The 22890-nt window shown below is 42.2% G+C and overlaps 1 protein-coding gene across 9 annotated transcripts in view; it reads left to right on the top strand.

Annotated features, from left to right (window-relative positions):
• The window catches only part of SULF1 (sulfatase 1), a 195096-nt gene extending 176302 nt beyond the window's left edge, over positions 1–18794 (top strand). For 5 of the 9 annotated variants that reach the window (XM_051844551.3, XM_089335353.1, XM_051844553.3 and 2 more), the window contains exons 19-21: positions 1656–1798; positions 1892–2015; positions 16379–18794. In XM_051844551.3, the coding sequence (XP_051700511.1) occupies positions 1656–1798; positions 1892–2015; positions 16379–17190 (1079 nt within the window). In that variant the 3' untranslated portion in view covers positions 17191–18794. Of the gene's footprint in view, positions 1–1655; positions 1799–1891; positions 2016–3862; positions 4036–16378 lie in introns of those variants that run through there. The other 4 variants (XM_051844555.3, XM_051844556.3, XM_070075147.2 and 1 more) reach the window with 2 other exon arrangements.
• The last annotated feature ends 4096 nt before the right edge of the window (positions 18795–22890 follow it).

Below are 22890 nucleotides of genomic sequence, written 5' to 3' on the forward strand. Positions count from 1 at the left end.
TCCATGTGGAAGGGGAACAGCATCCCAGGCAGATGGAACAGCATAAGTGGGGTCTGCAGAAGTAATGCACTGGTGTAGCCAGGGCTAGAAACTCCTTGAAACAGGAAGTAGTGGACAGCACAATCATAGTTTGTGCACACCAGAAGGAGAGGTCACCCCTCTATCTGCCTGCTTGCTTCCAACCCCGATTGAGGCCAACCTCCCCAACCCTCCGCCACTGCTTACCTCCCCATGGCCAACCTTCCTTAGTGGCATCTCAGACTCCTCTCTGCCTCTCACCAATGTGTCCTGCCCAGAAGAACTAAAGTGGTCTTCGGTGCCCTGTGTTTCTTAGGCTAAAGAGCAATGTCTTTAACATGGACCTGTGTTCTGTAATCCAGTCCTACTCTGGGACATTCCCTCCCACCTTGCTTACTCCACAACTTGCCTTCTCGTTCTCTAGTAAGCATTCCAAGCTCTCTCCCACCACAAGGCCTTTGTACGTCTTGCTCCCTCTTTCCGTAAGGTTCTTCCTCTGTGCCTGTCAAACATTACTCCCCCTTCACATCTCCATTGCCGTGTCACTTCTGATGGACACTTTCCCTGTGCCTCGGGCCACATGAAGCCCCCTTTACACTACACTGTCAGCAAGCCCTACATTTTCTCCATGAGCCTGACCACATCTGTGATTATTTTGAGTTGTTTTACTTGTGTTTTTGTTTAACTTTGATCTCTAGGCTGCAAGCTTCTCAAAATAAGAGACCATGTCTTCATGACACTGCATCCCCTGTCACAGTATTAGCTGAATAAATAAACAAACAAGCAAACTACTCCATCCAAGATCGATAACTCTTGTCAATATAGCTAACCTTTGAGCACCTGACCCTGAGTACCACTGTGCAACAATGTGAGGAATAAAAAGTGAGCCAAAAAAAAAAAATCTGCTGTCACTTGGGTCTTTCAGAGCAAAGTGGAGACTTAATCTCACTTGGTACCAAATCCGGGGCACTTTCTAGCTATCAGAATTCTTTTGGTAATAAGTCACAGTAAAAAAATACCTTTTATCTCAGGATCCTCTGCATATATTGTGCATACAGAAATATATGTATCAGTGTGTATGCTTGTAATATATATGATACATATAATGTATATACTGAAGTTGAAATTTCAGAAAGCAATTCTATGTGCCATAGTTTTGAGTTTTCACCTATTCTGTTTCCTATTTTGAAGAAATAGTTTATTGCCACATTCCCAATATCTGTAGTACTAACCTGAGCCCTTGCCTCAATAACATTGAAAAAAATAGGAAAGAAAAGTCAATGCACCCAGGCATGTGACACTCCAGTGCAATGACCTCTGAACCTTTTTGAGTATGTACCCATGTCTGTTTTTGAAATGAGCACAGAGCTAAGGAGAGGTTAAACTAAACTACTAGATGCATCTTAGCATTCTGCCTGTGGGAGACCACCACCTTGTTTTCCATTTTTCACCTGGTTTTACAGAAAATCTGTATAGAGATGGGGAAAACGTGCAGGTGTCCTTAATATGAAACCACAGCATTTATGGAAAAGAAACCACAAACTTTGAAGTGTAAAGACAAGGAAATGCTGGGACAGCTTGCCTGCTCAAGGTCTTCCATGTTTTTATTTTGCTTTGTTTGTCTTTTCACCCACCAGTGGGATCGTTCTGTGCTTGCACGAGTTCTAACAATAACACCTACTGGTGTTTGCGTACAGTCAATGAGACACATAACTTTCTCTTCTGCGAGTTCGCCACTGGCTTTTTGGAGTATTTCGACATGAACACAGATCCTTATCAGGTAAGAAAATGCATATCATTTTATGGAGGATGTTGAAAGTAGGATAGCCAGAACAAGAGCCAAAATGCATTGTCCTGCTCTCCTCACCCGCAGCTCACAAACACAGTGCACACAGTAGAACGGGGAGTTTTGAATCAGCTGCATGTACAACTGATGGAGCTCCGAAGTTGTCAAGGGTACAAGCAATGCAACCCAAGACCGAAGGGCCTTGACATTGGTAAGGAAAAGATTTATTTTTTTCTTTATTACTGGGACAGCTGTTCGTGTTACCAGCTTTTCTGCCTTTGAAATAATTCTGTGGATATATAGAAATATGCAGTTGGTGGATACTTACAGAGGAAATTTTCTGGACAATTCTACACGTGATTGGTTCTCTAAGCTTAACTCTGGCTGTATTAATGAAAAAATGTAATCCACCAAAACACTTGATGAATGCTTCCTTCCAGTATCTCCCACAGGTCTATTCAGTTGGCAAACCTTGATTCCTAGTAGAAGCATCTACTGGGAGACAAGATCAAAATTTTGGATATTTCTTTGTCATTGCTGTCAACAGTCATAAGAAATGCTCTAAAGTAAATGAGAATCTCTTCTTTGAGGGAATATAGATGGAAACACACAATGTCCTATTTCTGCTTATCACATTTTGAAATGCCCTCTGTTGGATCCAGGTCCACAACACAGGGAACTAGACTTCTTGTCCCAGATTTTCTCATCTGGACCTAGAGATACGTGAGCAGTGCATTAACTCCGTGTCTAGCAGAAGCAAGAAGGTCTCCATGGAAACTGCCAGATGCTCCTTCCCTGCCCTGTAGTGTTAAACTCACTTCCTTTGGTGCAAGGAGGGTACAGCTCTTAGCGTGAGCCCCAGTTCTTTCCTGGTTAATGAGAATACCCATTTTCTTCTCATCATTTCTGTAAAAATTGAAATGTTGGTGGTCCATAGCAAGTTGGAAAAAGGGCTGGAGCTGGTAAGGGCATTGCCATTGGCCTAGCGTGTCAGCCCCAAAAGCATGAAGAGCTGAACTTCCAGGCGTTTGGGAGCAGTATTTATGCAGCTGCTTTCTGGTGTCTTTAACAGCTGTGTCTCTGAGTTCCAGGCAGAGCCAGCAGCACCAGCAATGAAAGTGGGCAGCTCTCTGGGTCATGGGAGACAAAGGGGGCAGGGGATCCCTTTCCAAAATGGACAGTGTCCTCACTTGTCATTTCTACCACTCCAGGGTTCCAAAGGCTTTCGTGCCATAGGAAAATATAAGTCCTGTGGGAGATGTCACATCCCAGGCCTCAATCAACACTTCTCAATGAATACCTAGGGGAGGAGTTGCCAGCCAGGCAGGGACTGGACACACAATATAGGTCTTTGGTCACTGACCTCACTCAGCTCAAATTCAAATATTCTGCTTATCTGTTGATCTTTTCCTCCAATCTCAAAAGAAAAAGAAGAAAGAGCAAGAGATGAATAAAGGACCCACAAAAGCCTGGAATCTAAACCAGCTAGTAGAGACACCCGAACTGTTACACCTAGATATTTCTTCCCAAAAAATCGTAATGCTCTTAACTCCTATTGGTGATGACATAACAACTCTACTCAGCAAAATCTGATATCAGTGTCTCTTGATGGTGAAGTGACACAAGGTGGAGCCAGTCATTGCTGTTACACTTCAGGTAGTCCTCTCCACCTTCTAGATCATTCCTCCAGGAGACTATCCATTGCCCATTTTCTCGAGTGTTTCACATAACCAAAATTTAACTTTGGCTGAGAATTCCACGGACTTCTGGAAGTATTTTTCTCACTGCTTTTAAATAAAGTCTCCTCCCTTTCTCACCCCCTCTCCATTTTTCCCACATGTCTCATATATTTTTATCTTAAGCCTTTTTATTTCTAGCTTTCAATCTTCATTTCGAACCTAATAGAAAAAAAAATCTCTGTTGGACTTCAACCCTCTCTGTGTTTAACACAGTATGTTTCTTTTTAGGATTTAGATGTTATGCATGGAAAACTTCGTAGTGAATGGTTTTATGAGTTCTAAAGCTAACATAAATTACTCTTCTATTTCCCTATATCAGGAAATAAAGATGGAGGAAGCTATGATCTACACAGGTATTCACACTTTTTTATTCTCGGCAGCTTCTTTCCCAATAATTGCATGTTCCAGTCATTCCAACTAATTTCTGTTTCTTACCATGCTGCACAGAGTATAGCTTGGGGTGCATGCTTGTTCTAACAGCATTCCCTGCCATCTTGTGTCATTGGTTACGGATTTTTTTCATTCTGCTTTCAAATCAGCTCACTGTCCCAGCAAGACATTTCTCAGAGCATTTACTCATGCCATGCTTGTTTGCCTGTTGGCTGATGCTTTTAAGCATGAAATGATGTGACAAAAGCAGACCAGCCTTTGGGAGCCTGGGAGAGGGTGGGAGATGTATTTTCTTTGTCATGCTTACATTTTGATTTGGTGGGGAGGCATCATGGAAACAAGTTAGAAATTTTTATTAATTATAATGTCAAAGGCACACGAGGACTGATGCGCATTCTCAAGTGAAAGTTGGGGGGAACAAAGGAACTTCCTGGTCAGTGATCATTAAAGAACTTTGGTCCCCAAATCAGCAACCACTCACACGTGTCAGAGGACTCTGCCAGGCAGTGGTGAATAAAGAGATGGTGGTAGAGAGTGAGGACGGGTACCCGAGGTCGAGAAAGATCCCCCCAACACAGTACTGAGACAATAGTGCCTTGTGCACAAAATTTCCCAAACAACCATCAGCCTTATCATCGTATTACCCTCATCTACCCCTCCTACCTCATGGTGCTCTAACAGGGCATCAGACACCTGCTGGCCCTTGGCAATATCAGCCATTGTTAATTTTCTACACTAAGCACTGACCTCAGGAGTGGTGTAGGTAGAGACTGAGGGAACACTGCGTTATGGATGTGTCAGCACCTTAGTTGATGCATTTAGTTGTGAGAAAATTTTCCATTAAAAAAAATATGGACTTAATTGGTGCCATCCATATTGATATCTTCTTAGACAAACAAAAGATTGCTAGTCCAAGACACCCTGCTCGCATCCTGCCTACTCTGACTCAGATTCCTCCTTTCAGAGACAGTTCATTGCTCCCAGGAGAAGCTAAATGACTTTAAGAGAGGTGGTGGGGAATATGAATGCCAACAATAAAGCAAAGGAAGCTGGCTGGACTTTTGGGGATAGTTTACTGCCACTTATGTATGTTTTCTTTTTGCCTTTTTCTCTCATCTTTCTTCTTTTCTTCATTCTGCCCAACACTAATTTTGTGTCCGCCTGCCCCCAGCACATAAAAATAAGACAGCAGGAAAACATTCTTTTTAAGCAATTTTTAATTTATTTTTATTTTTATCTTTTCTGATTTAAAGAAAGAGACAAAGAGGGAGCACACACCCATCTGTTGATTCACTCCCCCAAATTCCCCTGATTGTCAGAGCTGAAGCTAGCAGCCAAGAACTCAGTCCAGGTCTTGCATATGGGTGACAGGAATCCAGCACTTGAGCCATCACCTCTGCCTCCCAGGGTCTGTATTATTTGGAAACTGAAGTCAGGAACCAGAGGTAGATATCAAACCCAGGCACCTTTATACAAGACATAAGCATCTTAACCAAATGCTTGCCCCAGAACACTCTCAAGTGGGTTTTACACAGTGTAGGCTAAGCAGCCTACTTCCTACGGATCACATTAAGGCATTTCCAAAGTATAACATTATAAATGGACCTAACACTAAATATTGACTGCAACTATTCTATGATGCATTCAGTTTTGTAGCAGCACAATCTTCAGTCTAATGTTCTTTTACTTCTGTCATGAAAAAGGCTAAAAAGATGGATTATTTAAGACATCATCCCAGTCAGAACTGAGTTATTCTCCACAAAGTCAACCCTGCTTTGAACAAAAGAATGGCTGACTGCTCTTGAGATGTAATTAAATGACAAGCATCTGGGACTCTCCCATTCCCTGACCTCTGCCACCAGCACTCAATGGGCCAAATAATCAAATGTTTCTTGGGTCATTTTCACATGGCCTTGGCAACTTTACCTGTTGAAAGCCTGTGTACAGGAGTGACAGCGTTACCTGTTGCTCTTTCCCCACCCCCTTCAGATTCCTTATGAAGAGGCAACACTATGGGGACCTTAAAACTCAAACTAGCTGTTATTTTCAGATATAATCTGTAGGGAAAGTCACCTTGCCACAGCGGTCCCTGCCACAGACGGGAAATCTTGGCACAGAATTACTTAAAGAACATTTACTCGTCACACACATCTGGGACTTACGGGAACCCCAAATGCAGCATTTAATGGAACCTTCTCCCTTCACCATGTCTTGTTGAATTGAAAGGGAACAGATGCGAAACACACCATGGTATGTGCAGAATTTTCAGGAAGCCTTTTCCTATGGTGCTGGCCAGTGTGCAGAACCCCCCTTGCTGGCACCCTGAAAGGGGTTTCAGAAGGCTTCCTTCTTCAGATTTTGATGGTTTTGGAAATCTACTCATAGTACATCTTAATCACAAAATTTGATGACAGACTCATCAGTTAAGGAACTGCACAAGACCCCCATATCCTATATCAAAGTTCCAAATTCAAGTCCTTCTCCTAATTCCAGCTTCCTTCTAATGTGCCCCCTGGGAGGCAGCAGATGATGGCTCAAGAACTTGAGTCTTCTGTCACCTATGTGGGAGACCTGGATGGAGTTCTTGACCCCTAGCTGTGGCCTTGCCTACCCTTGGCTGTTGTAAGCATTTGAGGAGTGAACCAGCAAATGGCAGATCTTTTCTTCTCTCTCCTCTGCTTTCCTCTCCTCTCCTCTAAAGTTTTTAGTGGAAATTTCATGAAAAAAGATTTTGAGAGAAATGCCAGATCTGAAGAATTTGAAATTTGAAAATTCAACCAAGTATTTTAGAAAATTGATCTCGTATGAGTTGGACTAAGTATTTTTTAAATGCCTCCTTTTTCTGGTGAATTTTCAAAAATGAATCTTCAGACTTTAAAAAGCAAGTCCATCCCTGATACTGTTTTTCTCTTTTTCCTGTGTCATGTGCAGGTATGAAGCAGGGACAGCTGAAATACTTTGCTGGCTCATACTGGTCATTTGCCAGGTTAAGACCAGTTCAGAGCAAGGACAGAGCTCAGAAAGAGGCATCCATGGCTCAGAAAATAATTGTTAGAGTGCTTTGAAAGCAATTACTTCCATCTGTGTTGCAAAAGAGTCAGAACTATAGGCGATGCCATTTCTTTGTCCTGTTCCTATGAAAGCTGATGATTCTGGTGCCCTTTGATGTCAAAGAAGAGCTCCTTGCAGCTGTGGTCTCGTGGGCGACTCTTGGCACCTTTGCTCTGGCAAGACGGCTTCCTGAGCCTTTGCTCTAAGCCCTCCATGCCCCATCCCCCAGCAACAAGGTTCTGCCCACGTTGCTGCTCCTTCTTTTGATTCATCTCTCCCTAGAGCAGGAGTTTGTGCCCAAGATGGCTGTGGATGACACGGCTGCAGAGCACTGTGGTTCTGAGTGTGGCTGCTGGAGCCAGGCTGCCTTGGGTTCAAATCCCAGCCTCACTGGTGAACATGCTTAGAACAGAGTCAGGAGGTAGCAAGCCCCAGTGAGCGGTAGGAATTATGAATAAATCAGAACAGGGGACACAGAGCACTTCCATGAATGAAATCCTATGTGAAATAGAAAGTTATTTAATTCCAAATATTGCTAGGATGTTTCATCAGAAAGACAAAAATAGGTGCTTGCCAGCATCAGCACCACCTCCATCATCCTTTACAAGCAACCAAGAGTCAAGCCCACAGTGCATTTTCGTGCTGCCTCCTGAGATGAGAAGACTCCAACCTTCACTCCCCAGCTCTGTGTTGCCCTGAGGGGCTTCCCTTGGCTCTCTTCTCTCTGTCTCTTCACAGGGATGCCACATTAGTTTGCAATTGCCTTGCTAGTGCTGTTGGACTTTTCTGTTTCAGGTATTCTAATGAGAGCTGGGGCAAGGTCAGAGTGAAGGGTTGAAAGGAGTGGAGGTGAGGTTGGCCTCTTAAGGCAATGAGGAGACATGTTTGCAGTTATACGGTTTGTAAGAGTAGGCACTGCAGCCCAGGCAAAGAAGCTCTGTTAGACATGTCGCACGCACAGTGGTGAAGGTGGGGGTGATACCAATAGTCACTCTGTTCAGGGTTAAGATCAGACTTTGAGTTAGTCTCGGTTCAATTTTTCTGATGATTCCACATGGCGTACCTTGTTCCTGTGCCACACAAAAAGAAAGTAAATCAGCATCTGCAGAACTGCTTAAGACCCTCCCCACACTGAAGAGTGAAATTGATCTTTAATCAGTTTCACTGTATAGTGGGAAATGACAGGGAAAAAAATTTGTGTGCATTCATTCATTCAGCAAATAAACCAAAACAAAAAATCTAAAGGAACAATTCAGTGCAAGGTACAGACTTCAAGAAGTATGTACTCAAGCAGTAGAACTATGAGGAATTTGCAGAAAGTTCATGGAAAAGGCATATTTAGAAAAAACTGTGCCCAAATTTTAGAAGCTTTTTTTCCTAATATAAATTTGTTTTAATTCCATTTTTCCATGAACTTTTTCTACCCTCATAAAACGCACACTGCAAAGTGCTATAACAGAGAACACAGGGTTCCATGAGAGCCACCAGAAAACCTCTGACCCAACCCAAGGAAATCCAGAAAAGCTCCCCTAGGAGGAGGCACTGATGCTGCATCTGGAAGACAACATTGGAGTGGTCCCCACACAGGTTAAAGGAAGTCAGTCCAGCTAGAAGAGACACCTAGTGGGGACTACAAACAGTTTAGCATGAGAGAAGATAAGGGAGAGGGATGAGCAGAATAGGTCAATGGCCCTGTTTTATGAAGAGTGCTGTGTGCAGGGGGGCAGTGACTTTTCTTCAAAATAGGGTGTGTGTTCGACAATGGGGAAAGGGTACTGAAAATAATCAGGATTATGTAAATGTTGATAGCTGTGTTTCTTGACCAGTGAATTGATCAATAGGTATAGAAAGCAACTGTATTTAAAACAATTTCTGTTCTAAAATTTCAAAAACTCTGGACAAATGCTAAACTGAACAAGATGCAAATGCAATAGGCATAAATTGGAGCCAATCAGGGCAAATCAGAAAATTTGGCCACCCTAGTGATATGTCACATCAAAGATAGCCTATGTCTTGGGGGCTGGCGCCGTGACTCACTTGGTTAATCCTCCACCTGTGGCGCTGGCATCCCATATGGGCACGGGGTTCTAGTCCCAGTTCTAGTCTTCCAGTCCAGCTCTCTTCTGTGGCCCACGAGGGCAGTGAAGGATGGCCCAAGTGCTTGGGCACCTGCACCATGTGGGAGACCAGGAAGAAGCTCCTGGCTTCAGATCAGCGTAGCTCCGGCCATAGCAGCTATTTGGGGGATGAACCAATGGAAGGAAGACCTTTCTCTGTCTCTCTCCCTCACTGTCTAATTCTATCTGTCAAATAAATAAAAGAAAAAGATAGCCTATGTCTTAAGCCATGGAGAGATTTTTGGGAGTGTTCAACTGTGAGAAATAATGTGAGAAGATTTGGGTTGATCAGAGTGGATGACATGAATGCTTAGGAGAACAATTGTGCAGGTCAGATTGAGTTTAAGTTCTGGCTTTGCCACTTCCCAATTTGGGGAACAATTTTTTTCGCAGTATTATACAATCCATTATGCTCCAGCACTCTTCTAAGTGCTTTACATACACTGACTCACTTAGCACTCACAAGGATTTTGTGAAGTTAGTGTTATTATTCCCATTTTACAGATGGTGAAATTAAGTCACAGAGTCATTAAGTAACTTTTGCAGAATGAGGCAGCTGATGAATGGTAGAATAGAGTTGCAAACTCTGCTTCTACCATGCACTCTTATGTGCAAAGTTAGGCATGTCCATCAGTAAGAAGGTATATTGTTTCAATCAATTGACTACACAGTTATTAATCTATAAATATATTTATTTCAGTATAACTCCATAGTTGAACATTCATTGCCTTTTATTCAATGAAATAGTATTCCTGCAACTTATAAATAAAGTAGGTTAGAAATTTGTAATCTTCCATACCAAGCAAATGCTATGAATATGTGATTACCATTGGCTTCTGGATATGATGCAAGACACCAGACTCAGAATCTCCAAAATTTCAAAGCCTGATTCCAATTCCTTTTCAAGCCAAAACGTGTTATGTTTCAAGCAGCATGAGACTTGCTCAAGATACATACCAATGCAATCCCCAATGTTGGAAACCCTGTGTCCTCAGAAAAAATATTCAGAGAGTGCAAAAAAAAAAAAAAATGTGCACAGGTTTACAGAGAAAGGGTAGAATTGTTAGTTCAGGCTCCCTCAATTTTGAACACTAAATTAGTATCATAGAGCTGCAGCCTGCAGGGGCATAGCTGTATTGATTAAAATATCCTCAGATAGAGCATGCAGCAGACTCCAATACTTTATGATTTCCTGGTTGACTCGTCACTCGCTTCATGGAACTGTAGACACCTGATCAGATAAAGTTCAAAATTTACTCTTGGGCATCAGTACCCAGAATCAACTGCAAATGGATGCTGTGGTTTTTTTTTTTTTTTTTTTTTTTTCTCCCATAGCTGAGGAAACCCAGGGGAAGGGCAGGGAGGGAAAGATGCTTAAATTTAATCTTGAAGGCTGAGAGCTAGCCAGGACAATGAGGCAGCCTAACACATTCTGCAAATAAACACAAGCACTGAGGAAGAAGGGAGTCTGGTGCTTTCAGGAACTCGTACCTGTTCCATGGGGCTACGGAGGTCTCAGAAGTTGCCAGGAGTTAGGCTGTCTCTGTGGAAAAGCACCTCCCTATTTCTTGTAACACTCTTAAGGCTTGTTGATTATGACACTGCCCCAGAAAGTGTTAAAATTCCATCCATGAATGATCTCTAAGCCACCTGCCTGTAGAGTACAGCATAATGGAGTTGGGTGGTTCTGTTTTTATTTTATTTTTAACAAGGAATGGGTTTTAATTCTTATTTTTTTTTATTTGAGTGACAGCACTCCTAACCCCTAGTTCACTCCCCTAGTGCCTGCAAAGGCCAGAAGAAAGTACATTCCAGGTCTCCCACATGGGTGGCTGGAGCCCATTACTTGAGCTATCCCCACTGTTTCCCTGGGCCTGCATTAGCAGGAAGCTGGACTCAGGAGCCCAGGCTATATATTGAATCTGGGTATTCCGATGTGGGGCTTGGGCATCTCACATCTAGGCCAAACGCCTGCCCCTTATGGATATGTTTTTGAAAGTAAGAAAGTTTTATCTGGAAATTGACTCGGCTTGAAACTTGGGTATGTTCTTCAATGTCTCTTAGAGGCTTCACAATCTTCTGTTTCCAGAGTTGGGTGACAATTACCCATAATTTGAAATCATGTCCATTTATTTCCAAAATTCACTTTTCAGAACCAACCTGTTCTCACCTTTCCTCTCCGAGTGGAGAGCTTCATAATGGCTGTAGGAAAGGATTTCCTTTGCATGCTGATAACTGGCAGAAACCTGCACAGACACATGGAAAACTTGGGTTCTAATGTCTGCTTTTATTTATTTTCTGTTCTTATATAATTTAACTTTTACAGAAAGGGTGCAAGAATCATTCCAAGAAATTTTACCCTATTTGCATCATTGTTTCCTTTTGTTCTCTTTGTCTACATACACACACACTTTTATTTTTCTGAATCATTTGCAAGTAACTTACAAATGTTATACTCCTTTATGTATACATGCTTTAGTATGTATTTTCCTAAGAGAAAAAACATTCTCAGACATAGCTGTTGTACACTTATAAAAATCAGGCAATGCAGCATTGACGCAACACTATAATACATACGCATTCTACATGCAAATGTTGCCAGCTGTTCCAATAATGTACTATTTGTGGCTTTGTTTTTTCTGATCCAGTGTCCAGTCCAGAATCATACATTGTAGTAAATTGCCACCTCTTTTAAGTTTCCTTTCATCTGGAACAGTTCTTCAACTTTTCTCTATCAGTCATGACATGGTAATGGATACAGACTTTCAGTTGGGATTTGTCTGATATTTCTTCATGGTCAGACTAAAGTTGTGCGTTTGAAGCAAGATACCACAAAAAACAGCATTGTGCCCTTGGGATATCTTATCAGGAGCTGCATGGTGTCTGGTGATGTGTCCTTTGACAATTTAGCCAAGGTGATGTTGTCTAGGCTAATCTACCCATAAAATCACTCATTTTCCTTTTTTAATTAACAAATTAAAAAATCTACTACCTTTTATAGGCATTCATAATTCTTGCTCAGATCATTAGCCTAATTGCTGTAAAAAGGTGAATTTTCCACATATTGTTCCCCCAAATTTCTTATTCCCCCAAAATTTATCATATGGTATAAAGAGATTGCCCCTTTTTCTTCTCTATTTATTTTTTTATATCTATGTAGTCTCACTACTTCCCATTTTGTTCCATGGATACCCTTTTGCCATCATTATTTTTGTGATGATCAAAGTGTCCCAGGTTTGGCCCCTGGTCCCTTCAGCTGGCTTCTGTGTCTCCTTGGAGTATCTCCATCAGTTTTGGAGCACTTCACTGCTTTCTGGCCTAACAAAATGTTCTAGATTCATTGGGTATTTTTGCTACCCCACATAAGGAAAAGGCCTTTAGTTCCCTTTAGAAGAAATGGCCTATGGAACCAAGATCTGGATCAGAGGCGTAGAAACTGGCTACTGAGAAGTTTTTACATCTTGACCCTTTCGGGGGATACAGCCAGGATGATACGTATATGCATCCAGTTGACTTCTGCTCCTGCACCTACAGATACATAGGGTGATGTTTAATTGAATGAACTGATGCTTCCAGTGTACTACCTCTTCCTGATCTTAGTGAAAACACTTTTAGAATTTGCTCACTAAGTGAGAGCTGGCTGCAGGACTAAGTTAGGGACCTTTTCAAAATGTTAAGAAAATAGCCGTCAATTCTTTCTTTAATGTTGGTATCATTAATGAGTATTGACTTGGTCAAAAACTTTGTCGACAACAGTGACGGTGTTCAGAAAACTTTTACCTTTAGATCTATTAACAAGGTACCTTATGTTAATAGATTTGCTAAGAATCGATGAACCTTTCATTCCTGTAATAGATCCCACTAGGTCATTGTGTGCTATTTTCTTATATATTACTAAATTCTATTCTCTAATGTTTAATTTTCTGTATCATATTTAAAAACACTATTGTTTTTAAGTTTCTTTTTGTTTGTGCTTACATTATCTTTTAGGTATTTCTTTGGTTTCTTATTGTTGCTGTACTAAGTTGTCAGAGTATTGAAACTACAAATTTATTCTCTCTTATTTCTAAAGGTCTCTTTATTTCTAAAGTCTGAATCAGGTTTTAACAGCTAAAATCAAACTGTCAACAGGGCTTTCTTCCTTCTGGGAGCTCAAGGGTAGAACCCCTTGCCTTGCCTTTTCCTGTTTCCAGTGGTTGCCTGCATTGCTTTGTCATGCCCCCTCCTTCCTCCATCTTTGAAGTCAGTGATGAAGCAAATCTGCAAAACTCCTCCTCCCTCCTTCTCTGCCTCTTTCTGTCTTTCTCTCCATGCATTAAGAATACTTTGAACATTTGCTTCCACCCCTTGGAAGGCAAGGCCTAGACCTGAGGGTCTCTTACTATCAGGACCCCTTATATATCCTCTTCCAGCATGGGCCCAACCTAATCCACTTACCAGCCCTGCTCAGGGCCTTTCCTGGAGGGGAATCTGCCATAGCCACCTGCAGTCTCTGTGTCTCCTGCAGGCAGACAAGACAGTTCCTGTTGTCCTCTGAGAGTGCAGGAAGAACAGGTCTGGATGCAGCCCATCTCTGCACTGCTGCAGCCCCCTTGGCCCACGTCCGTCCATGCATGGACTCAAGTAGGGACCACAAGAGGGTGCACTCCAAGGTTCACCCAGCAGATCCAATATCTCAGTGAATATTCATATTTGGCTTTAGTCTATTTGATATGTCTTGGACTGCATCTGTCCCATCATTATGTTTCTCTGTATTTCTCATTATGTCTTGTATCATCTATTCCACATAAAGATGGTTCTTTTGATTCCCTCTTTGGTACTTAGTAAGAGCTGTATTTTTGTCCCACTGGTTACTTTTGTATTCATATCTTTGTAATGCTCTTAGGTCCTGTTTTCTTGTTTCACCTCTCATGATCAGTTTTTAATGGCATTCTTTGCCTCCCTGCTATTACCTGACCATACTCAATGAGCTCATTCTCTTTCATCTACTCTACTTCTTCCATTTTTAACTAAATTATTTCTACTTTGTTATGTAAAATACATAAATTGTTTTTCACTATTCATCGGCCTTTGTGTTTCTTCTAGATCTAATTAATAAATGTAAATGCTCACCATTAAATGCTCAATCTTTTTTGCTGAAGTTTCCCCAGTGATTTCTTGGTTGAATGAGGCTCGTCTTCTGGAAGGTTGCTCAGAAAGAGCTCATGTGTCCAGGATTCCCGGCATTCTTACATGTTGTGAGCTGTTTTTCTATAGCCTTGAGACTTGAAGGAGAACTTGACTGGATAGAAGATTCCTGGCTCATACTTTGTTTTCTTATTAAAGATGATTTTCACATCCCCAGATGCTTGATTGAGAACATTTAATTTACTTACCCCTGGTGTGTTGTGGTTTTCTTTACCGTAGGGTTTATTTTGGCAGGAGCAAAAGAGATGATTGACTTTTTATTCTTGTTTTCTATAAAAATAATTTGGTATAAATTTAGGCTGCTTTTATTCCACAGATTTGGAGTATTTACAGGATTCCTAGTTTAAAAGGATGCATTCCTCTTGGAGCAATCAAAATACACTCCTTTGCTTTTTGATTTTGTTATTGTTTGAGAGTGGGAGTAGTGGTATGTTTTCCAATTTTTCCCCTTTTTTTCTTACAGGACCTTCAGTGTCTGCCCTTTTGCTTGTGCCCTCCTTTATCACCCATTTTCCATTTCTCCCCACCTACCTTTGCATCTTTTACTCCCTGAACCAATGCCTTTCAAACACCGTGACTTTGAATCGTGCACACTTCTTTTTGATTTTTTAGTATTTATTTATTCATTCGTTTGTTTGCTTGAGAGATACATGGACAGAGATCATCCATCCACTGGTTCACTTCCAAAATGCTTGCAACAGTCAGGGCTGGACCAGCTGAAGCCAGGAGCCCAGGACTCCTTACAGATCTCTCACATGGGTGGTAGGGACATCTACTTGAGCCATCACATCTTGCCTCCCAGGGTTCATGATAGCAAAAAAAAAAAAAAAAAAGTTGGAGTCTGGAGCAGAGCTGGGCCTAGAATCCAAGCATCCAAGCAGTCTGACAGGATGTGGGCTTCCTGACCAGCGTTAACCACCAGACCAACACCTGCCCGTGTCATGCAGTTCTAATTCCCTGCTTGCTGTCATTGCTGTGACTCACCAGGATTTCCCCAGTGGTTTCTACTGCAGGTGGACGATCTTTGCAATAATGGCTTCAAATCAGCCTCTGGCACCTTCCTCAATTCCCTTTACTCCCATCCTTGGTGTTTCCCAAGGGTAGTGACACTCAGCTCTACTGGAGTTTGGAATAATTTTTTAATTACAGATGATCTGAAGACTGCAGAATTCTCTCACTTATGAAACCAGAGGTGTGGGCTTGTGTAGTGTTACTAATTCTTCTTGCTACTATGTGTTGCTTGGTGTTAGCTTACTGCAACCTCTTTAACTGTTCCTTGGGCACAAGGAGGGAAAAAGTGTTGTTTTCTTCAGGACTGTGATCATCTATCATCTTGGAGTGGAGAAAGATCTGAGGGGGAGGACCCATTGTATTCTTTGGGTGTGTGAAAAAGCACTCAAAGATTGATTTACCTAGGGCATTGATTTATGTGAGATATAGAACTATGAGGACAAAAAAAACGAAGAAACAGATTCAAGCATTTGACTTGAAGAGTTTAATTACATTTAAGTTTGGCTTTCTTTTGGGAATAAAAAGTAAAATGTTTATTAGGAATAAAATAGAAATGGAATATAAATTAATTTGCCCTGGAATGTAGAATAAAAATATCATCCTAGGCTTTGCCTATTACATTAAAATGTATTCAAATCCATCATTCACTCAGCAACCCTGTAAGGCAGAATCTTATTCCTCTAAGTAACTATGGCTTTATCACACAACAATTCTACATTTAACAGATGAGGGAGCAAGCCTGAGAGCTTCACTCACAGCCGTCCTGGTCACGGAGTGGATTTGAGTAGCCAAAAGTAAAACCTGAGTCTGCAATTTGATAGGACAGGGCCATTTCCAGCACCAAATAACCATGCTTACTCCTTGAAATTTTCATGTGTTTCATCTTTTTCCCAACTCATTTTGTTTTCAATCACCTTTACAACCTAAGGCCACTCCTTGTGGGCAAATTACTAGGGAAAAACACTTGTTTGTGTTGTATTTCAAATTGATTTGCTCTCTAAAATCAGTGTAAGTTGCTTGTCCAGATGGCAGGAGATGTTTTCTCCACTAATGAGTCACCTTCATCTCTCTTTTCCCAGAGGACAATTATGGGATGGATGGGAAGGTTAGTCTTCCCAGTCTCCCTGCCAACACCAACTGGCAAGGTCTGGAGGATTTATACCGTGTGAATGAAAGCATCTATGAGGACAGACAAAACTATAGACTTAGTCTGGCTGACTGGACTAATTACTTGAAGGATGTAGATAGAGTATTTGCACTGCTGAACAGTCACCACGAGCGAAAGAAAGCAAATAAGACTCAAGCTGCACAAAGCGATGGGGCCCCGGTTGGCTCTGCTGAGCTGCCCGTGCCAGTGGAGATGTCAGATGCAGACCCAAGTCACACAGCTGGGGAAGCGCCTCATTTGACCTTGCCAGCCGACCTTCGAACCCTGCATTTGGACCAGCCAACATTAAACCCAGAGGGTAAACTTGAATGGAATAACGACATTCCAGAAGCGAGTCCTTTGAATTCTGAACACTGGAGCAATCATCAAACTGAAAACTGGGTGGAGCATGAAGACATCAGTCATCTTGAGACCGGGGCCAGTGGCAATGGCTTGACAGAGCTGACGCTCCTGCCCCGCCCCAGGCTGCAGCCACTTAGTGGGTATAAGAAAGACCCTCCCCAGGAGGGTGGCCCAGAAGATGATGTTTTTGAAGATCAGCTGCATCTTCCTGTGCATTCTGATAGAACCCTTGTCCATCAGACGGTCAATGCAGCCACCATGGAGCAACCTATGAATTCCAGCCTAGTGGAGAGGATGTTGACCACAGTGGAGAAGAATTCCACCATGGACAGCTCACCGCATCTGGAAGGCAGTGCCTCCTCTCCACTCTTCTCTGATTAGATGAAATTATGACCTTCCCCTAAACACAGTATTTCCTTTTCACTTTTTATTAGTAAACTGATAGCAGCAATCATTACTGCCAACATTCCTAGCTACCCTGAGTCCATTTGTGCCACAAAATTAAGGCACATGTGAGCAAACGAGATGCACACAGGGACTCATTGTTGTAGTTCACTATTTGCCAAGAGTAGAAAGAAAGGGTGGGAGGTTTTTGTTTTGTTTGTGTTGTTTGGTACTAAAACAGTATTATCTTTTGAACATTGTAAGGACATATATATACACAACATATATATATATATGTATATATATATATATATATATATATATGCTGTCCAATCAAGATGGCTAGAATTGTGCCTTTCCAAGTTTCTAAAACTTGACATCCTCTGTGAATTTTTCAACACACACTTTCACTGCCTGCAGGATGAAGTTTTGAGTCCATTGTAACCACTGGAAGTTTTCAGTGCCATTATTTTTGATTCAGTGATTTTGCACTTTGAGATTGGAATGCCGTACCCATTGGGTGAGTCTTACCATTTTTTGCAGGCTGATCACCGTCGTGTTGCTTGCTCTGCCTGTGACCAAGTCAAATAGAACCTCAAGGATGACACACAGTATGGAACACATATTGTTGAATATACGCTTTGCCAGAAAATATTGCATGTGTTTTACCTCGACTTTGCTAAAACTGATTAGCAGAAAGGCATGGCTAATAATGTTGGTGGTCAAAACAAATAAATAAATAAGTGGACAAAACAAAGATTGCCTGCTCTGTCTATGCCTAGTCTCAAGTTGTTCATCCCATTACTTAAGACTGCTAAACCTAGATTCTTTTCTTGCCAGGAGAAAGAGGACTGAAGACCTTTTACTTTCATCTTTAATTTTGTTTTCTTGGCCTGGTTAATAAGCTTAAGTGTTGAGAAAACATGTTTTGTTTTGAATTTATATAAAGAGTTTCTTTCAGCAAAATCAAATCATGAATGTTTCATAATTAAACCAACCATAAGGGAGCTTCATTTCATAACATTGTGTTGTAAGAATATTTTTAAGGTCTTCTCCATGTTTTGAGAGTTCAAAAGGACATAATTCAAAACTGTATTTGAAAATCTGTATTCCTGCAAATATTCTTGTTTTGTATTATTAGAGTTTTAAATAACAGCAAAAGGATTACCTCATTGAGAGTACCCTATTCAACTAACTTCCCAAAAAGATTTTTTGTTTAACCTAACAGTGGTTTTTACTTTTAGATCATTCAAGTGCTTAGGTAAATTATGCTTTCCTCAAGTGTTAAGATAAACTCTTCTAAAGGAAATTTAATATGTTCTAGTTGACTCTTTGGTAACTTTAAGGTTTTATCACAGACTGTACATATGTTAAAATTAACTAGCTCTTTATCAGATGTGTGTGTCACCGGCTGAATGACAGAATAAACATATTTATGGTCGTGAATGATGTGCTTTGTAAAAAGATTTCAAGTTATTAGGAAGCATACTGTGTTTTTTTAAAATCTTGTATAATACTCTGTAATACTTTTATAGAACAATTCTGGCTTCAGGAAAGTCCAGAAGCAATATTTCTTGAAATAAAAGGTGTTTAAACTACCTGTTTCAGAGAAATGAACTTAACCAAGTTTTTGTGGTACATTCCTTCCTTCCAAGTGAACCGAGGGCTGACCTCAGCCTACACAATTGAAGAAGAGCCAGCCTTGTCACACCAACCCCAAGACCCTGCACTGTGGAACATTCTCTTTAGTGATGCTCCATGGATTTATTTGTCTCACTACTGTCAGGGGGATGTGTCAGAAGCAGCCCCAGGTCCCAGTGGACTCATGCCTGCCTTAGTGCTCTGCTGTTGCCATCTTGAAAGACGTTAGTATTTTTGAGTGAGGGGCTGTCATTGACATTTTTCCCTAGATCCTACAAATTGTGTGGCTGTTCCTGGGCTGCATAAGCAGGATTTTCCAAAAGCAGGGGAAAGACCCACTGAAGGTAGTTTGGATTCTTTGAGGGTCATGAACTTTAGGAGAAACCTAACCTCCAGGACCTGGACTGTTCTAATTAAAACCCCCCTTGAGCTTCTGGTGTTCCAAATCTGAGATGTAGCCTTCAAATGGAGAGACTAACATCTGGGAAGTGTCCAGAGACCAGAAGCTTGAAAAAAAAATGGGGGGTGGGAAGGAGGTTGGAGCAAAGGACCCAGGGATTGAACAAACCACAGTTTTGTTGAGAGAACAGAGTTCAAGATTATAGTGTACCCAAAGATGCATCTTGGGTCCTTGCTCTGTATTCCTCCCCTGTAAAAAGCAAACAGGCCAAAGGCTGCTGTCCTGGAGAATACTCCATTTTAGTTCAACTCATTAACTATTCATGGAGTACCAGTTCCCTGGGGTACCTGTGTGTCTCCCAGGGCTGCTTTTCAGATCTTGAAGGGTCCTTAGAGACTGCCCACCCTCAACTGACCACACATACCCCACTCCTCACAAAAGTGGAAGAGAAAGAGATTTAGCAGAGGTGAGGGCCAAGCACTTCTCACTTTACCCACTCAATCACACGTACACGGGGCAGACGTTTCATGCCATGATTAAGACATCTGCGTCCCATATCAGATGCTGGAGTTCTATTCCCAGCTCCACTCCTGATTCCAGCTTCTGGCTGTTGCCCATCCTGGGAGTCAGCAGCTGATGGCTCAAACACTTGGGTCCTTGTCACCCACATGTGGGTTTTCCCACATGGAGTTCCTGCTCATAGAGTCAGCCTGGCCCACCACCAGTGGCTGTTGGGAGTATTTGGGGAATGAACCAGGGAGGTCTCTCTCTAGCTCACTCACTCATAAATAAATAATTTCATGCATATGCACACACACAGCACAGAAAATCCCACACATGTGCAGCCACACAAACACCAACCAAGTCAGAAGAGAGTGGCCGTAGTGGGGTCCCATTTGACAAAGAACAACGAACATGACAAATAAGAAGACCTCCGTGGATTTCAAACTAAATTTTACTGTCCATGTGAGCTTAGGAAAGCCACATGAACTTTGCTGAAAACAAGTTCAGAGCTGACAAAAATCAACTAAAATAAGAAATTTTGGTCAAGGATGACAAATACCCAGTGTATGAGCTTTCTTTTCCTAAAATGTGCCTTGGAAAGACACTGGACACTTTCCCATTAAATGTTTGCCTTTGTGGCATTAAAACCCCTCTTGCTACTACCAGCTGTTTCTCCAGCCAGCTACCAACTCAGCTTAATTGGAGTTGGTGTGCAAGACAAAAATGCTATTTGCCACCCCCAAACTAGATTCCCTCTGAGGTGCTTTCTGGCCCTTTTGAGACAAAATATCCCCTGATCCCCAGCATCTACAGGGCTTTTTGGTTAAGAGAAAAGCAGTTAATACCTAATACCCCACCCAGGGCAACATATCCAGGCATGCCAGCCTTCTACACTTAAAAGACCTTCAACTGCTTTTTTGTTAGGTCTTGTTTAAGTTCTTCAGTTCCCCAAATTCTTTCTGCCTGGTATGTCCAATCATGTAACAGAAAACAAATCAAAAATCCCAGGGCAATGAAAACCTCAATGTGTTCCTCTGCCCAGGTTTGACAGGCCCTCCTGACTTCTTGTAGAAGCTGCCGTAACAGCTCCAGTAGACACAAAGCCTTTCACGTCTCTGGCCTCTTGCAGCTCACCACGTATCTACGCTCACTTCTGATGAGCCTTTCATTGCCATGGTTCAGGCCAGAGCCTCCTTCCCATCAGAAATCCTCAGTGCTTTCTAACTCCTCTGTGTTAGGGACTTGGAGCCAGAGGAAGCTGCTGCAGCCTTCGTCTCATCTGCTCCCCTCCATCCCGTGGGTCCTCCACTGACTTCCTGGGCCCGAACTGGCCCCTTCTCTACCCTCTGCCCTCCCGTTTCCACCCCTCCAGACCCCATCTCCACTTGCAGAAATACCCTCCATATTTCAATTCCCATCTTGCTTCAAATGTTATTTTTTCTTCTCATGGAAACTTCCTGGACTTCTCTACCCTGGACACGACATCTCCCCCAGTTCACACTCTTCCCTTAGTAAGAAAACTAATTTTGTACCAAGTCCAATGCCAATGGCGGGAAGAACCAGCTACTCCCCAGATCTTGCCCTGTCCCCAGTTGTGATGAAGCAGCTGCCCCTGAATGACCAGGGTTAGCACTGCTCTGGTTCGTTCTCCTTTCTCGTGGCTGTGTGTGGTAGCTGTGTGCCTACACCGTATCTTAGGGCTTCCTAGTGAGCCCATTGCTGTATGAATGCAGTTGAGAAGGAGATTGTCAAAGATCAGATTCTTCCTATTGGCACTAAGGAGTCCCTGCCCCTGCACGCTAGGAAATGCTCCACAGAAAGACAGGGACAATGGAGCCACACTTGCTGGGGTCTTTTGTGCTCAGCATTGCCTCATTCCAGCTGGGAAATGAGAGCAATGAACAGAAGGTGTTGCCTTCTGTGTGACTTCTCTACCTTGACCCCAGGGAGCCTTCCAGGACTCAACCTGGAGGTCCTCTATTCCTGGTTTCCCTGACAGTCCCTGACCTTTCAAGGCCAGCAGAGCTAGAGAGAAGCCAATACAACCTCTAGTAGGTTTCAGCATTAGCAAGTTATGGGCCTTGCTACGTTAATAATAATTATAGAACCACGCTCCCTCAAGTCCAGGAACCAGAAATTCCTTAACACAGTCCATGTGCTTTCCAAAATGACCACTAGGTGTCGCTCTAGTGTAACTAAAGACAGCTAGCTTTGGCGCCAGTATCTGCGCTATCAAAGCTGCCACTTACATTGAATTATCAAACAGCTGTGCTTCTCAGAACACATCTAGAACAACTTGATCCATAGCTGGCTTGCTTCTCCTTCAGTACTTAAGATCTTAGCCATTCCAGCAGACCAAAGAGCAGTTTTAGTTTTTTACTGATTTATATTGGTATTACGAGTTGGAACTGCATCAAACTGACATTTAAATTCAAAAGTGAGCACCAAATATTGATCCATTCACTTTCCAACGACTTTGTACAATTAAAATGTTTTTTGGCTCCTGTACGCTGAAGCCACAGAGGCCATCTCTGCCCAGCTGGCAATTTTAAAAAGAAGAAGAGAACTGGATGCTTTATAATAGCTCTTAAAACACTGAAATTGTCCAGGTCTGGCACTAAAGACAGATAAGTGAACACATTCATCAACTTTCCCCACTTCTCCTTTCTCAAGGAGAAATATTGTCTAGTGTGTCTATTTCAAAATGCCCAAGACCAAAAATGCTGCTGCCTATACCCCAAAAGTGTGAGAAAGAAATTCTGGAGAAATCTTTTTGCCTAACTTCACACATACAATTGAGAAGAAGATGGCAGATTCCGGCAGGAGTCACTGTTTACTCTTTGCACAAAAAGGGCTCCCCTGATGAATGCACAAAGCCAGGAAGAAAAGAGGAGTCAGCACACAGTCATCCCTCAGCCCAGTAGCTCAGGGGCCTGACTGATTGTACAGTGGTTGGGAGAGAGAAGAATGGAAATCAGTTCCCCTGCTTTCCAGCTATGGAGTGCTCAAGGCAGGATTCTAAATACAGTCGTTTTGCACTTCAACCCCTAAGTCATCCTGTTATTTCTCTGCCTCCATTCCCTCTTCTGCTTCTCCTGCAAGAGTTTCCAGGGGTCGGCGATGTGGCATAGTGGGCTAACCCTCCACTTGGG

Source organism: Oryctolagus cuniculus, chromosome 6, assembly GCF_051225735.1.
Source record: "Oryctolagus cuniculus isolate XC-2025 breed Fujian yellow rabbit chromosome 6, ASM5122573v1, whole genome shotgun sequence".
In the NCBI taxonomy this organism is placed as follows: Eukaryota; Metazoa; Chordata; class Mammalia; order Lagomorpha; family Leporidae; genus Oryctolagus; species Oryctolagus cuniculus.